The sequence below is a fragment of the Saccopteryx bilineata genome, chromosome 6 (assembly GCF_036850765.1).
Source record: "Saccopteryx bilineata isolate mSacBil1 chromosome 6, mSacBil1_pri_phased_curated, whole genome shotgun sequence".
Classification (NCBI taxonomy): domain Eukaryota; kingdom Metazoa; phylum Chordata; class Mammalia; order Chiroptera; family Emballonuridae; genus Saccopteryx; species Saccopteryx bilineata.
In genome coordinates, this window is record NC_089495.1 from 25,862,361 (window position 1) to 25,879,794 (window position 17,434).

At 51.3% G+C, this 17,434-nt stretch overlaps 1 protein-coding gene across 2 annotated transcripts; it reads right to left on the reverse strand.

The window, feature by feature from the left end:
• Nucleotides 1–6,060: 6,060 nt before the first annotated feature.
• DUSP26 (dual specificity phosphatase 26) lies at nucleotides 6,061–12,448 on the reverse strand. Of its 2 annotated transcripts, none has more exons than XM_066236861.1 (4): nucleotides 12,150–12,448; nucleotides 9,915–10,218; nucleotides 7,963–8,177; nucleotides 6,061–6,925 (listed from the first exon to the last, which is right to left on the reverse strand). In XM_066236861.1, the coding sequence occupies exons 2-4, from the start codon at nucleotides 10,133–10,135 to the stop codon at nucleotides 6,726–6,728; spliced, it is 636 nt and encodes a 211-aa protein (XP_066092958.1). In that variant the 5' UTR covers nucleotides 10,136–10,218; nucleotides 12,150–12,448; the 3' UTR covers nucleotides 6,061–6,725. The 2 variants fall into 2 exon arrangements, with proteins under 2 accessions (XP_066092958.1, XP_066092956.1); XM_066236859.1 differs by having other exon boundaries at nucleotides 9,915–10,221; nucleotides 12,150–12,447.
• Nucleotides 12,449–17,434: the final 4,986 nt, after the last annotated feature.

Genomic DNA, 17,434 nt, shown 5'->3' on the forward strand with positions numbered 1-17,434 from the left:
TGACTTCCAGTTATTCACCTCTCTGTGGCTCAGTGTTCTCATTTATAAAGTGAGGGAGTAGATAAGATTGGTGGTTTTCAAATCTGGTTTTTGGATTTTTTTTTTTAGTAGAACCTGTTTCATTAAACAACATTTAAAAACAGAAACTGCATGTATAAAAGATGTAAATATGGAGCTGCACCATCTGAATCTCCCCCGGGGGGGGAGGTTCCCCTCCCTGTACCCTCTCTGTTCCCTCCCTGTCCCCCTGTCCACTCCAGTGGCCCCACAGAAAGCTATTTGAAATATGAGAGCTCCGTGGAGCACAATCAGAAAATCAGCAAATGAGAAGTTCTACTGGGTCACTTCCAGTTCTGGCCTTGTGGAGGTTGTGATCTTTCACCTGTGTGTCCCGAGCTGGGCTGGGTCACAGCCTCGTCTGGCTTGGCAGCTGGGAGCTTGCGGAACCTGGCATGCATTGACAGGACCATGGGGGGAGGGAGCTGGGTGTCCTGGTTCACTTCCTTTCACTCTTTCCCTGATCTTGTGACATCTCTCTTCTTCCTTCCAAGGTAAGTGAGGGTCTCCTCTCCGCCCACCGCCCCCACCCCTGGACTGGGGTCAGGGTGACACCGTGCAGCCAAGAGGAGTACTTTGAGTTGCCAGTACAACTCAGCCCCCTGGGTGGGTGGGGGGGCACACACAGAGGTCTTGGTTCACAATCTGTCCCCTCCCCAGGTTAACATGTTTACGCCTCGCCTCGTGTCTTGTCCCCTTCCGAGTTGTCACTGGCCTCCACTGGGGCTAGGAGCTCCAGCTCTGTAAAGATGACAGATGGAGAACGCAGACCAGACCAGCCCTGACGAGGTTTGAGAATGAACCAACTCCGCAGACGGGAAGGGAGAGACCTCTCCCTTCTGAATTCTCCTTACCCCAGTTAATCTCAAAATTCTCAAGAATGCAAACTCCCTCCGCTACATTGCCTGGGGGGTGCTCCCTCTCCTTTAGCCTGCAGACCCTCAGGAGACAGCTCCTGCTTGGATGGACCCCCTCCCTGCTTCCTGAGGGCCCGGCTGGGCCCCTCTCCACCTGCCCCGCCAGCCCCTTCCTGAGAGGCCCCCTTTGCCCAGCCTGGCTGCAGATGGTGGTGGAAATTTGGCAGAGGACTCCGTGTCTGCTCAATCAGAGGAACAATCCCAGTCCATTTTGAAGGCCAGTGACCACCACCCACAAGCAGAACATTCTAGAATGTCTGGCACAGGTTGGGAATTGGGAGAAGGTGAGGGGAGGTGGATTCCTCTGGGATTGTTAGGAAGAGGAGGGTCTTACATTTCTGGGTAAATGTAAAGCCAGGAGCCACGGCCAGGGCCACCACTATCAAAGCAGCCCAGCCCATGCAAGTTCGCATTGGATTCGGACAGTCGGTAAAGAAACCATGGAGCCAAAAACTGGTGGGCCATAGTCTTTAATCTAGCTTGCACCCGGTGGGCAAGTAAAAATACACACTGGGCTCCAAAACCCAGTCACATTCAGTGCTCACAAAGCTACTGATTTATCCGAGTTCCTAGAATCAAAGGTTTCTAGCTCACCGGCCTTATTCTCCTCAGTTCCCCATCTCCTTCCTTATCCCAGATACAAACTCTACACAAACTGGCATCTCACTCAGCACTCCGCCATCTTAGCTGCTTCTCCTGGCCTCCTCCACATGGCCTCCTTCCGCTGCTGGCTCTACTCTCTCATGCTAATCATCCCAGGAACCAAGAGGCCAAACTCTCATTCCATCCCCATTTTATAGTGTAGAAATCCAAACCCTTAATCCAATATACAAAACAGAGAAGTCTCTAATACAAAGTCACCCTCTGAGGCATGATAGGATTGTACCGCCCTAAATCAAAAAGGGTAGGAAAGGCTTAATCCCAAAACCAAGCCCCAGGCTAAAGGATTCTGCCTGCCTTTAGCCCACCCCAACACACATTAATATCACCTGGGCCACGGCCTCCTCCTGTTATCTTTAACAAAGTGAGCATAATACATTTTATCTGCCCAACAGTAAGACATGCAGACGCAGCGGTAGGGCCGATGTAGCCAGGGGTTGTAGCAAATGATCTGAAGGAGTGAAGCAGGTGCGGGGTAAGGATAAGGGCTGGTGGGTCCTGACGACCTGGGCAGCAAGCACTTTCTTGTCTTTTCCAGCTATGGAGGCCACTCGCATTTCTCTTTAAAAAAAATTTTTTTTTTTTCTCTTTAAAATTTTTTTTAAAACGTTTATTTTATTGCTTGAGAGAGACAGGAGCCTCAATGTGCCCCTGTATGTGCTCTCACCCAAGATCGAACCGAACTAGCAACCTCTGTGCTTTGGAACAATGATCTAACCAACGAGCCAGGGCCACACAGATTTCTTTAAAGCCAGTTATGGGGATTCATCCTCACATCAAATCTCTCTCTGTACAGTTTGAAAATGTTCTCTGCATCTATGGATTCCCGTGATTGGACCCACCAGATAATCCCGCGTAATCTCTGGGTCCCAAATTCGTAGTTAATCACATCTGCAAACTCCCTTTTGCCACATGAGGTGACGTATTCATGGGTCCCAGGGATTAGGGTGAGAACAGGGCTCTTCTCTGAACTACTTGCTCTTCTGCTTCTTCTATCACAGGACAGAAACCTAGGATAACAGGGCTTATCTTCCCCTGCAAGCCGGCCCAGGCCTCTTCTGCTCAGGCTTAAGGGATGCTTTCTAGGGGGCCCTGGGGTGCAGCCTTGCCCGGCCCTCTCTCTTGCCAGCCTATTCTTAGCAGTCTGCTGGTTTCAGCTCCGTCCGCTACCTTGGGGCTCAGAGCAGTGCTTTTCTCTCCGCCACGTGTCTCTGTGGACCATCTCAGCTGGGATTTGTTACAGGGGCGACAGTCGGATGGGCAAACCTCCCTCCCTCTCCCCAGAGGCAGCGAAGGCTCCCGAGGGCCTGCCACAAGGTCTGAGTCGACATCACGGAGGCTGAGGCTGGAGGCCCCAAGGACAGAAGCAGGGCAGGATGACAACATTGACTCGGGTCACAGTTCCCTAGGGGTGAGGCTCAGCGGGCTGGAAGCACAGGCTGAACCCAACTAGAGTACATTTATTTCTGTTGATTTTCCAAGTCCTTTGCTTGGGGTTAAATAGTCAACTGCCCCTGTGAACAGGATGAAGAAGGCTGTACATTTAACCTCGGTTCTAGCAGGTGGAGTGGGACCTACCTGTGACAGGTGTCACCTTCTTTCCTCTTTGAGGATAAGACTGATTCTCTTTGTGTGATGACTAAGCTGTGAGCCCCTCTTCTCTCTTTGAAACTTATAGATTCTCAACACTGCACACACACACACACACACACACACACACACACACACAAGCTTACATGTAGGTTAGAGGGAGGCAAGGCATTGCAGCAGGATATGGTCACACACAGGCTTGGAGCACAGCGCCCAGGCTTGAATCCTACCTCCTCCACTTACTGTCTGTGCCCCAGGGAAAATGACTTCATCTCAATCTCCCCATTCCTAAGCAATGACAATTACACTTACATGTTTTGTTGTTGTTGTTTTTTTAAATAAGTATTGAGGTAGTATCTGTAAAGACAGACTAGTACCTGGGCATGGAAATCACATGGCTGGCTTTGTAAATAATGAACATATATAATCTGCTCTATGAGGATAATCTGAAAGCTTGTTCTTTGTTCAGACATACTTTAGTAGCTGCACTTCTCTACCAGAAGTAAGAATGAAGTTCTAAGGTTGTTCAACTTGCAAGAAACTGAGGGGATTTAGCTGAGGCACATGCACACTGTACAGATATGGTTGTGGCTGTAGATTACATTAATAGTAACATACTAGAGACAAAGAAAGGGACAGTTCCACTGTATTCTATCCTAGTCAGATCATAGTAATGGTCAGTTCCTCTAAGAGCCTGAGTTATTTTGGGGTTCTCTTTAGTTATACTTAAGTCCTATTGCCCATGGTCTGGACAGAGAATCAATGCCTTTTAATTAAAATCAATATATATATATATATTTGTATTTTTCTGAAGCTGGAAACGGGGAGAGACAGTCAGACAGACTCCCGCATGCGCCCGACCGGGATCCACCTGGCACGCCCACCAGGGGCGATGCTCTGCCCACCAGGGGGCGATGCTCTGCCCCTCCGGGGCGTCGCTGTGCCTCGACCAGAGCCACTCTAGCGCCTGGGGCAGAGGCCAAGGAGCCATCCCCAGCGCCTGGGCCATCTTTTGCTCCAATGGAGCCCTGGCTGCGGGAGGGGAAGAGAGAGACAGAGAGGAAGGAGGGGGTGGGGGTGGAGAAGCAAATGGGCGCTTCTCCTATGTGCCCTGACTGGGAATCGAACCCGGGTCCCCCGCACGCCAGGCCGACGCTCTACCGCTGAGCCAACCGGCCAGGGCCTAAAATCAATATTTTTTAATGTTTATTTTATTTTTTTACTTTTGAAAGAAGAAGGGAGAGAGTGAGAAAGAGACAGGAACATTAATCTGTTCCTGTATGTGCCCTGACCAGGGGTCAAACCAGCAACCTCTGTGCTTCGGGACGATGCTCTAACCAACTGAGCTATCCAGCCAGGGCAAAAATCAACATTCTTAACAAAGGTCTCACTCTATCCCTGGATAAATCTGTCCCTCGACAGTAACTGAAATTTGAGGCCCCAGCTGGTCAATCTTGCTGGCTTCCCACCCTATAGTTCTAGCCTGGAGCAGAGCAACCAGTTCCTGTGCCACAATGAGAAGGAGATGCCAGTGTTGGCAAGCTGGGGAGGAAACTTGAAACTTGACAAATGAGGACTCTTGGAAGCAATCAGAGACATTAGGTCGGGAGTGGAAGGACCCAGGAGAGCCATGAGAGCTGGCATCTAAGCACGGGAAGGGCTGTCGGGAGAGGCAGAGTGAAAGAATACTGACTGTGCTCGGAGCTCTGTAGCCCATAGCGAATTCAGTGCCCATAGCAACGCTGTGGAAGTAGGCAGAACGACTGCAGGTAACCAGGTGGGGAGGAGGTACAGTGACAGGCAAATGACCTCACTGGCCACGTGCTACAGCCGGCAGCTCTCAGATCCTCCAGCCCTACCTCCCTACTGCAATGCCACTGCAGACGCTTGTGTTCTCTTAGAGCTTCCTAATAGTTAGAGCTGGTAAAAGGACGTGAGAATTACGTGGTTGTTCCTTACCATCAAAGATGTTCAAACAAATGCCAGATGACTCTCATCAAAGATGTATTGAAAAGATGATTTATTTATGTCTTGTTAGAGAGTGGAAACGAAACCTCTGTGAGGGCACCACCCCGCTTTGGTTCTGAGTTTCTATCCTTCGGGGTACGATTATTTTCTGTATATTTTCCCCTTCCTCTTTCCTCCCATCCCCTTCTCCCATTTGGGCCGACATTCTGTCTGGGAGCGTGCCTTTTTTTAAAGGAGGGTGTGGTAGCTGGCAGTTTAGCACTTGAGGTAACGTAAAGACCATGCTATTCTCTCTGTTTGTCAAGTCTAACGTTGTGAATAAAGTGACTGTGGAGATTGTGTTACGCATCTCTGAGGCAAACCCAGAAAGATTAGGAGGGGAAGCAATTCCATCAAGCCTCCTCTCCTCTCTGCCAGTTTCTTTTGCATCAGGAAAACCCAAACCTCCGAAAGTAGGATTTAGGCCGCGACTGATTTAACAGCATATTCTGCTATAGAAATTAGGTTGACTTTTTGGAAATAAAGGTTACATTTCTTTCATGCTCGCGCTTGTGAACGGAGTCCCATTTTATACTTGGGAGATGAAAGCGGCTACACAGAAGTGGTTGCAGACCTGAAGTTTTTTTTGTCCTCTGCTGCCCCTCTGTGGACATCGCTGGAAATAACAGTTCAAAATTTCGCGAAGTAGGATCGTGAATTTTAGACTTGGGAGAAATCTCCCTGAGAATTGGTAGTGGAAGCTTAAAGGGTGTCGGGGGCTTAGGACCAATATGAGGGAGTCAGAAACTGCTGCTGTTCCCAGCAGGGTGGTGATTCTCAGGGGAGAGATATGGAACCCAAATCAGCTGTCAATGACTCCAAGAGGCTCTTTTCTTGTCCATCCTTTTATTTTTCCTCAAGACACTGGGACCCAGTAAGCGTCTGATAAACCAGACTCCCTGTCATGCAACTCTGCGGTGTTGGGCCATCGCCAGCCCTGACGGGCGCAGCGCCAGCCCTCCCACGCCTCCTCGTCCTGCGCCTGGAGTAACAAGTCTGTGGGTTTCTCCCTCGGCGTTCACAGCTTTCCATGCCACCTCTTCACCGGCTGCTCCTCACTGCCGGCTCCACACACTCTGCCTCGTCACATTCATGCTTGCTGCCTCCCTGCCTCCCTGCACAGCGCAGGGCACAGTGACTCGTTCCTTCTGATAAGAGAGAATGGGGGCACACCTGGGCCCAAAGAGGGGAAGGAACTCGGAACCCCTGGGGCACCCTGGCTGGACTCCGGCAGCGCCCGAAGCCCAGGACTGACTTCTGCCTGCAGCCTAGTGGCTTCCTCCCCTGGCCAGGAGCCCCCGGGGCCCCCATCACCCTCTCCACCCGCATCCCCATCCCATCCAGACTAAGGGCCACGGTGGGACCCCGCCCCAGCCCCTCACTCTCCTGCCTACAGGAGAGGACGGGTTATCCCGCTGCCTGCCGCCTGGGCCTCCTCTCTCCAGCTGGGAGCCAGGGACCCACACTCCCGCCTCAAACTCCTCTCCGGCCCCCTTATGCCTCCAGACCCTGCCGCAGCCTGCGGTCCAGGGCCAGGAGCTGCCTCAAGAAGCCCCGGTTGGGGATGATGCCTCGGTGGTCCTTGACTTTCTTGATGGCCTCCACGAGGGTGAGGCGGTGGTACAGCATGAGGTAGGCCAGCACCAGCGTGGCGGACCGGCTCACTCCCACGGCGCAGTGCACCAGGATCTTCCCTGTGGGGACGGACACAAGGGCAGCCGGGCAGCAGTTCGTGGAGGGCGGAGGGGGCCAGGGAGAGCGCGACGCGGACAGCGAGGGGGAGGACACGCGGGGAGAGGTGCGTGGAGACGGGTGGGAGGAGATGGGCGGTAGTAAGAGTGCAGGGCCCCAGGCTCTGGGCCGAAGGAGATGAACGTGCAGCAGGTCAGCACGGTGAGCACGGCGAGGGCTTCAAGGCAGCCACACAGGCAGCAACGCAGCCCGCGTGGGCGCAGGGTGGGGCCCCCCGGTGTGCACAGGGTGGGGCCCCCGGGGCGACTGGCTGAGCGCATCACTGGAAAACACCCCGAGTCCCACCTGCCCTTCCTCAGTCTCCCTGCTTTCCCTCCTGTGCTTTCTACCAATCCTTATTTGAATGTTTAAGATGTTTTTTATTTATATATACTTTTTCTCTGATCACGAAAGCAAAATATGTTCACAGTAGAAATCATTAGGAAGTATGGAAATATGTAAAAGGAGCTGAAGATTGAAATGCATGACCCACGATCTCACCGTCCTGGTACAACTTGCCCTCTCTTAACATTTTGGATTAGTCCCCGCCCATCTTTTGTGTCTTTATGTTATTTCATGTATTTTAAAAATGGTCAGCCTGACCTGTGGTGGCGCAGTGGATAAAGCATCGACCTGGAAATGCTGAGGTCGCCGGTTCGAAACCCTGGGCTTGCCTGGTCAAGGCACATATGGGAGTTGATGCTTCCAGCTCCTCCCCCCTTCTCTCTTTCTGTCCCTTTCTCTCCCTTCTCTAAAAATGAATAAATAAAATTAAAAAAAAAAGTTTCTTCAAGGACATGGCTTTCTGGTTTCCTATGCTAATTCCTTTAAAAAAAAAAAAAGAAAAAAAATGGTCAAGGAAATCTTTTTCTTTCCTTAACACTGTGTCTTGAGTATCCTGTCCTGTCATTACAATCTCTGTCTCCCCGCACCAGGGCCCTGGGGCTCTCTTCCCTAACTCAGCGCCCTCTGTCCCTGCCCCATGGCTCTCCACTCCTACCTCCAGGCTGCCTCAGAGCCCGGTGGATGAAGTCGGCAGCCGTCTGGAAGTGGATGCTCATGTCAAAGGCTGGTGAGTCATGGGCCTCGACACCGAGGTAGCGGATGCCCAGCCCCTCGTAGGCCTCGGGCGTGCCTCGCCACCTGCTGTGCGAGGCGCTGAGGACGTGGGTGATGCCCAGGCGGCGGAGCTCACGGTGGTTGTTAGCTATGTCCCTGCATGGAGTGAGTAGAGTTTAGAGGGAGGGTGGGGAAGCCACGCTGCGGGGTAAGAGTACCTTGTTCACCCTGTCCACTGCTGAGCTAATACCATTGGCCCAAGGCCTCCACTCTGCTTACGGATGACTCAGAAGGGCGGAACCAAGATGGCTAATGACAGAGGTTTGCCCCGGAGAAGAAGACTAGGGCGTGGCTGAACAAAAGCCAGAATAAGATGGTGAAGGGTGCTCCGAGGCTGTGGGATTTTACTGGATCTGTAGGAAGGAGGGACTGAATTTGCACTTCATGCAAGAAGTCCCTACATGAAGAGAGATGGGAGCATCTTAGGAGAGAGTGATTTTCCTGTCACTGGGTTTTCAAGCAGAAAGAGGAGGTAAGTGTGTGGACATGGATGCAACAGAGGGGACTGGGCCATCAGATGGGCCATCAGTTGGAACCAGCTCACATTTAACATTCCCACTAACCTCGAGACTGCCATATTTGCCCGTGTATAAGATGCACTCCTTTTGGAAAAAGTTGGGGTCTAAAAATGGTGTGTCTTATACAGTGGTTGTAGATTTTTTTTTTACTTGAATGTAACAAGTGTGGCATTTCAAATGCCATAGATGGAACTGAGGACGAGGCAACGTATGAACAGACATCAGACACAGATGAGGACAAGCTAATGGAGGGGAGTTTGGCAGTGATGAGGAGTTGTATGAATTTTATGATGAATAAAACTTGAGTTCAATAACTTTATGTAATACATTAGTTTTCAAATTTCAGGCCCCAAATTAAGGTGCATCTTATACACGGGATCATCTTATACATGGGGAAATACGGTATAGGATTCTGACCCTTGCACCTGCCCCTGACTCCTCCATTGCTTTATACTCTCTGACACCCAGACTTCTCTTTTGCCATTTATTTCATGCTCACATTTGCCCTGTTTTATGATGTCACCTTAAGGTGCTCATGTGGTCCACACCTCTCAGCTCGGTGGACGCCTCTCAGGCCACATGGTTACATCTCAGGGAAGATGCCCTGTCTAGTGCAAATTCCTCCAGTACAAAGAGCACTAAACTTGAACCTCCAAGTCCTGGCTCTGCTACTTATGACCCGTGTGACCTTGGGCCAGTCAGAACTTCTCTGAGCTTCGGTTTCCTCATCTGTAACCTGGGGATAGTGGTACCTACTTCATAAGGCTGTTGTGAAGGTTGGGAGAGAAAATGCATGTGGAAAACTCCTAGTGTACTGTAGAGCCCTTGACAGAGAAGCGGGGGCTGCGCTTCCTCATCTGCCCCTCTCTCCATAGCCCCCTATCGCAGAACCACCACTACATAGCTCCATACACTGCGGCTTTGCTTGGTCATCCCTTCCCCTTCCTACCCGCTGTGGCTGGCTGCCTTTTCTTTTCTTTTTTTTCCCCCAGATCCATAGCACAACAGATGGAAGGTCAGATAAGGGGTCAGATAAGTCATCTGCTATATCCAGAACATAGCCTTCAATAATAAGTTTCACTAAATAAATGACATTATTGAAAGTTTTTCTGTCCAGAGTTGGGTCGATCAATAAGCCTGCCCAACCCCTCCAGACCCTCCAGCCTCCACTCTCTGCCCAGGCACCCTCGCCCCTTGACCCTCAATCTGGAACCAGCAATGCAGCTCAGTGCCTCTGCCACCCTTCTCCTTTCTTCTTGCACACACACACACACACACACACACACTTGCCGTGCCCCAATTTCTAGGTACATACTGGTCTCCAAGGTAGAGGCCTGGCCAGACCTCATCGGCGTGGTTGCAGGCTGTCTTGCCTGTGTAGAGAAGCCTCTCCAACTCAAAGACGTTGAGGAAGGGATGCTGGACAGCAGGCATCTCCTCCAGGGCCCCTCTAGTGCGAACGGGAGACCTTGAGCTACTCCGGGAGAAGCGGGCCATAAAAGTCATGGAGGCCCAGAGCCAGTTCCCAGGGCACATCTTAGAGGTGGTAGAAGCGTAGCGGCTTCCCGGGTGGCTGCGGTGATGACAGCTCCAGCTCTGGCTCTGTCTCCAGGTAGCCGCTGCTGGAGGGGGAGGGGATGTGAGACACACCTGAGAGAGTCCAGGGCAGCTGCTCCTCCTCCTGCCCACTAGGCTGGCCCTGGGGGGTTGGGGTGGGGAGGCTCTCGAGGGAGGGAAGGCTGGCCCCGCCGGCCTCCAGGATTATCTTCTCTTTCAACTACCCAGCTCACTCTCTCTGCTCCCTGGCTCTGCCACACAAGGCGGTGGGAGAGTCACATGGCCTTGTTTACAGGAGAGGGAGCTGCCCAGCTGCTGGGTTTCTGTTCCAGCACCCCAGCTGCACGACACATACATAAACACACACACACACACACATACACTCACACACATTTGGTGTTTGGGTGGCAGTGCCCATGCTGAAGCTCTTGCCAGCCTGAATCTGGGTCTCATTTGCCTGGGGCTACAGCCAGAGAGGCCAGGGAGTTGGGACAGGGAGGTTGGGGGTGGCTCTGTCCATCCAGGGAGAATTAGCTGGAAGGCAGCAGCAGCTGGGGCCATGACATCTGCCAAGCCTGCCTCCTCCTCGGTGCCAGAATGGGCTGCTTTAACCCATTCCCAGCCTACCACTGACTCAGAGACAAAGCTGCTACAGAGCGCATGTTGGGGGGATGGGGTGCATGCGAATAGCAATCAAGAGGAAGGGTAAGTTTTTGAAGAATACTTGCTGAAGGCAGGAGCTGATGGAAGAAGCTGCCGGCCTATCTGTACAACAGGCAAACCAGCCTCCTTTGGTCAGTGTTAAGAGAAGATGAAACCTCACCTCTAATGTGGGAATTTCTGAGTCAAGCAGGGCTGGAGTATTTGTCGTGTGTGTGTGTGTGTGTGTGTGTGTGTGTGTGTGTGTGTGTGTAGGGGGAGCTGGGGAGACAGAGGGTGGGGGAGTGGAAAAGAGGGAGGGAAGGGAAGAGTGAGGGGTCCTGCCAGCCCCAAGGGCTCAGAGGCTGGCATTACCATCCCAGTGGAGTCCTCCCAGTTGCCCACGGGCCTAGCAGGTGTGCCTGCCTCTGTCCTCTGGACAGCTGGCCCTTCGGAAAGGGGGACGACGTGCTGAGCTGGAAGGGGTAGCCTCTGAGACCTGCCCTGGGACCCTCAGGCAGAGGGGAGACTGTGGCAAGAGCCCTCCCTGCCTCCACTTTTCACACTGGTCCCGCTTGTTGGAAAAGGCAGGGGGGCTGGAAGCGGGAGTCCCTCCCCTACTCCCTTTCCTGTCTTCAGCCCTGGAGCCCTTAAGGGAAAGTCCAGCAGTGAAAGGCCATCTTTGTCCTCCCCACACCGTGCGTCCCCATCCTCACGCTCACGCCTCTCCCCGGCCGGGACAGACCACGCACTTCCAGGACTTGCAGGGATATTAGGACAAGGACTGGTGAGGGGAGACTGGATTTGGGGGTGGTGAGGGAGAAATTTTTTCAGTGTCTGAGTCAGAGCCCAGAAATACAGCCCTGAAGCCACCATCATCACCATCGTCACCATCATCTACCTCGTCTCCCCAGGCCTAAGGACCCCCATCACTTGATCCCCAAAACACCTTCTCTGGAAGCAGGTCCTGCGCCTGTGGGACGCCGAAGGGTCAAAAGGAAGCAAGGAGCCCGGGTGTAGGAAGCCCCTCCAGGGGGCTGTTTCTCCTGGGAGGCGGGGGTGGGGGGAGGTGGAGAAGCCCCAGTCTGTCTTGGAATACGCCCCTCCCTCGTTCTCCAACCCCGTCTGCCGGCCTCCCGGAGCCTCGTCTGCCGCCCCTCCCTCTGCCTGCTGTCGCGGTTGTAACAGGTTCATGGCTGTCGCCCAGCCCTGCCAACCCAGACAGCCTGGCGCTGAGGGTGGAGGGAGGCAGCCCAGGAGGGCAGCTCCCGCTCGGCTCCCAGGCCCCCTCTCCAGCCCCCGCCTCCCCCACAACCCCGGCCGGCCCGGCGCCCACCCGCCGCAGCCCCTCTACCTCGCTGTGCGCGGGAGTCTCAGTCCCGGAGGCGGATCGCAGGCGCCCGCAGCCCCTCGGCCATGACTCGCCTGCTGTCGCCGCTGCCTCGGCTGCCACTGGCAGACCGCTTGACGGATTAGCATCTATTTTTAAGCCAGGACACGCACGTCGAAGCAGAGCTCACATTAGTGTGTGCTGGCGACACACAGGGGCACACTCGCGCGGCTGCTGGTCGCAGTCGGACACGCAGCGTGGGCAGCCCGCGCCATCCTCCGCCCGCGCGTGTTTACAGACCAGACCCAGACCACGCAGCCAGAGCGGCTCCGCCCCGCAGCCAGGCTCCTGTGCATGTGTGTTTTCGGAGCTGCGCCAATTACGAGGCTTTTTACTTAAAGATAACATTATGCAAGTTGTCCCTGATAGTGTCTTAAACACACACGCTCCTGTCCAGACACAGCAGTGATTAATTACACGGACGCTCACCTGCGCCTTCCTCATTCTCAAGAACACCACTCATAAACAACAGTCAGGAACTCACTGGTATTTACTATACAGCACGTGTCCCACCGAGCTTCACTCGTTTCTATACTCATCACAAGTCTATAAGGTAAGGGGTAGTATTGTCCCCCATTTTAGGGAGGGAAAGATGAGGCCCAGAGAGGCTAAGCCATTTGACCAACTCACACCCTCCTCACTGCCAGGGCCGAGCTTCCAATGCCGGCAGTCTGGCTCCCAAGTTCATGCCCCCGGGGCTTCCTAAAGCTTTGGACACCAGAGCCCGAGCACGCACGGAGAAAGCACGTGGATTTCTATCAGGAAGCCATTTCCATCAGCTCAGCTCATAGTGAGCTCCACTTCCCTGGGTCTTCGGAATTAACTCCTGTCAGTACTTCCTCGCCCATGCTGCCTTTTAGGGATGTGTTACCTTCACTTGCTTTTCTACTCGAAGCACCTTGCTGCCCTCAGCAGGGCCCAGCTTGCGTGATGGCGGAGGAGGGCGGCGATAAGAAGTGCTATCAGATGAGCTGTGGAGAGCCCCGCGGACTCGGACGCCAGAACTGCCTTTTGCAGGAGGAAGGCAGGAAATATTAATAGATCCAGTCAGGCTGGACCTGGTTTAGGATGGGAAAACGGTATCAACTGTAGCTGAAATCAGGACTGACTATTCCCAGCAGGGGTGATAGGTCAGGTTTTGCTTTCTGAGTCAGAGAGATAGATCATTGGCCACAGGGACACAATCCAGGTCTGAAGAAGAGGTTCCGTCATGGGCTTGGTTTCCCTCCTCGGCTTCTCCTCTCTAGAGAAGTGAAGGGGACCCACAGTCTAGCCATGTGGGAAATCGATTTCTAAGCTGGTTATTAAGAAACAAAGGACCCAGAAAGAACTTTTGACCTTCCCTCCTTTCCTGCCCGAGAGATTCAGAGGGGAAAACCTGCTGCAGACGGGGAGGAACCGTGATGTAATCACCTTAGCGTTAGGCAGGAAGACTCCAAGCAGGAGCTCAAGTTGACTCAATTCCCCCCTGCCGTGTCCCATTGTTTTTTGGGTTGTCTAGCAAAACCGCCTGCCATAGGTGCGCCACTCTTCCTCATTACCTGCAAAGCACCTGTTCTCGCTTTAAAAAAGATCCATTCCCCTTTTTGCCCTCCTTTCTTCTTACTTTGTCCAAAATGACACACATATCCAATTTTGCCTCAGTGTCTTTGGAACATTCATGCTTATGTGAATTCCCAGTGCACCCATATTAAAGCTTGATTTTTCTCCCATTAATCTGTCTCCATTCCTTAGATTATTAGCCCAGCTGGAAAAATTCAGAGGGTTGGGAGGGAAAGTTTTTTTAGCCCCCAGGGATGCAAATTCAATTCCTTCCCATTTTCCTTGTGTCGTCTTGGTATAGGAGTCTAAATGAAGAAATGGCTCCCAAAGTCTTCATAATTTAAAACGAAGCATTGATCTGAAAATTTTGAAATTTTAGTTTATAGACCCAGGAAAAGCCAGAGAAAAATGGTCACAAATCAAACTGTGAAGGAGCACATGTTGCCTGACCTTTGGTGGCGTAGTGGATAAGGTGGTGACCTGGAGTGCTGAGGTCGCCCAGTCAAGGCACATGCAAGAAGCAGCTGCAAGTTGGTGCTTCCAGTTCCTCCCTCTCCCCTGCCTTTCTCTCTCTCTCTCTCTCTCTCTCTTCTCTCTAAAATCAATAAATAAAATAAAAAAGAAGAAGGAGAAAGAGCACATATCACACTAACCTCATTCTAAGTGACAGTCTTTAGGGTTTGTAGGTTGAGGGGATAGTGTAGATAAATTGGATCTCAAATTATAACAAGACTTCTGTTTAACCATGCAATGCGCTTTTCTCAAAAAGCTGAGGAAACACGCCTTAATGCATCCCATGGCCAATGTGGGCAGATGTTTATGAGTAACCGTAGATATTGTCCATGCATCAACATCTTCATGAGGACCGTTTCCAGTGGTCAACCTACAACTCAAGTGGCTTTACATTTTTCTTTGTAATTAGAAGGCTTATGTTCCCAAGTGACACCATACTCAACTAAGTGTATAGAGGGGGGGGGGGTAGTGGAGGGAAGAGTTAGCAGGGAGATGATAATGGAGGAGGTAGGACAAGAAAGGGGAGGAAGCAAAGAGAAGTAAGATGTATTGATAATTTATTATCTGTCAATTCCTTGGGCTTTCACAGTTATCAGCTCACTCCGTCCCACACATCTTTGAGGAAGGTGTAATTAACTTCATTGAATTCTTGAGGAGACTGACACTTGGTCAAATTAGTTAACTGACCCACCGCTAGTAAACGGCAGAACATGGGTCTAAACCTAGGTCTATCTGATTCCAAATTTTTACATTTGAAGATGAAACTGATGAGTCACTTCCTCTATATATTCTTTCTGGATCCATTTGTCCATTTCCCTCTTCGCTCATACAGACGTCTATCGAAGCCCCTATGAGCTATATTTTACATCACTTATTTCTGCATTTAAATCGGTTACCAGTACGGGAAGTCACACTATGCTGGGATAAGCAGAACGGAGATGGGAAAATAAGGTACTAGATGATAAAAATAGATTTCCAATGGTCTCAAAGGAAATGCCTCACCTTCCCTCAAAAAACAATAAGATAAATGTAGAAGTTCAGTAAGAGTAGAGTGAGGGGAAAAAAACAAGAAAGACCACAAATATATGTTAAATGGTAATCCTGACTGCTACCATTTAACTATGGGCTCAGCACTGTGTTAAGTGTTTTGTGTATATTAACTAATGTGATCCCATAAAGTAGGTTTTATTTCTTCTATTTTACAGTTGAGGAAACAGGTTTAGAATGCTGGTAGGTTCATTTTGCAATGACCAAATAGCTAATACTTGGGACTTGAGAATTGGTTTTAAATTTAGAACTGTTTTAAACCAAAGCCTGTGCCTCAATCACTGTAGTACATTTAAAGCAAAACAATAGCCATAGTTAAACTGTATCAATCCCTACAGTGTGGCAGACATTTAGCCGAAATTACATGAATCAGGAGGAAGGCGTTCTCAAGGTCCTCCCCCCACCCTCTCCCCTTCCCTTGGAGGGTGTGGCTCCTCAGTGGCAAGATCTGCCCTTGAGTGCTAGAGGTTGGGAGATGCAGTCCCCTGGGTGACCATGCTGCTTTCTAATCCTGCTTCTCCCTCCCCCCACTCCACACTCCCCTTCCTAACGCGTAGAGTACTGCAGAAAGAGCAGCACTCCCTAAGTACTACCGCACCCGTCTTTCCTGGGCTGGTTCTCTCTGTATACTCTGCTGTATACTCACCTAAGGGTTCAAGCAGCAGAGGGTCAGCAGTGTGACTTTATTTAGCAAGGGGAGCATGGTAAGGAAATGAGGGGAGGATGTCCTTTGAGGTCCCCATCTGGATGCTGACTGTTCTTCTGTATCTTCATCCTCCTAGTCTCTGCTCTTCTCTGGCTTCTTTCACAGGTACGTATACAGCGCTTTCTTTCCCACAGGTCCTGGCTAGTGATTGGTGTGCTGTCCTTTCAGGTGACAGGCTGGTGTTAATGGGGAATCCCCCTCCCACCTCCACCCCCACCTTGCTCTAAACTGGGGAGGAAGGCAAGTGGGTCCTTTGCCTTAGAGTGAGAATCTGGTTTACTCTTCAACTCTACCATGTCCCAGTCCAATGCTCTATCCACCGCCTGGTCAGGCAATTCTTCAACTCTAATACCTTCCTTCTCCACCAATGCATTCGGTAGCCGCTTTCTCCTTGATTTACCTAAGGGTGAACACATCTTATCGCTGTGATTATTATTTGAACCGGACATTATCACAGTAACTATTACAGTAGGCAGTCTGCTAGTTAGATATTAACAAAAGAGAAGAGAATAAGCCTTGGCCAGGTGGTTCAGTGGTTGGAACGTGCTCCCAGCACACCAAGGTTGTGGTTTTGGGCCCTGGGCAGGGCACATACAAGAAGCAATCAACTAAATAAAGCAATTAAGTGAAACAACAAGTTGATGCTTCTCTCTCTTTCTCTCTCTCTCTCTCTCTATGGAAAAAATAAAAACATAAAATAAAGGAAAAAAGAAAGAAAGAGAACAAAACTGGCTAAACCTAAGCCTGATTAAGACTGGAAGTTACAGGCCCTGGCCAGTTGGCTCAGAGGTAGTGTTGGCCTGGAGTGCAGGAGTCCTGGGTTTGATTCCCGGCCAGGGCACACAGGAGAAGCGCCCATCTGCTTCTCCACCCCTCCCCCTCTCCTTCCTCTCTGTCTCTCTCTTCCCCTTCCACAGCCAAGGCTCCATTGGAGCAAAGTTGGCCCAGGTGCTGAGGATGGCTCTGTGGCCTCTGCCTCAGGCATGAGAATGGCTCTGGTTGCAACAGAGTGATGCCCCAGATGGGCAGAGCATCGCCCCCTGGTGGGTGTGCCGGGTGGATCCCGGTCGGGCGCATGCGGAGTCTGTCTGACTGCCTCCCCATTTCCAACTTCAGAAAAATACAAAAAAAAAAAAAAAAAGGACTGGAAGTTACAGCTTCAGACAAACCAGGGACAGCCACTTCTATTGCCAAAGGGAACTTAATCCCTGGGCAGGGAGGAATGCCTGGACTGGGGTGGAGGACAGGAATAAAACAGTTGGAAGTCCCTCTGCTGAGGCATACACAGTATGAGTTAAAAGGGTGACCTAAAGAGGAGGAGTCTAATCTGGATAAGGGACATGGAACCCCAGAAGATCCGGGAAAGGAATTGGTTAGGGGGAGCACCCGGCACAAGTCAACAAAGAGCAAGGAAACATATTGGTTCATTTGAAAGAAAGCC

Excerpts from the sequence above, each read along its gene's own strand:
- DUSP26 (XM_066236861.1), bottom strand. The coding sequence starts at position 10,135 with ATGTGCCCTGGGAACTGGCTCTGGGCCTCCATGACTTTTATGGCCCGC. Across the intron at positions 8,178-9,914 it reads GGCCTCTACCTTGGAGACCA|GGACATAGCTAACAACCACC; the intron begins GTATGTACCTAG and ends CACTCCATGCAG. Across the intron at positions 6,926-7,962 it reads GGCTCTGAGGCAGCCTGGAG|GGAAGATCCTGGTGCACTGC; the intron begins GTAGGAGTGGAG and ends CCGTCCCCACAG.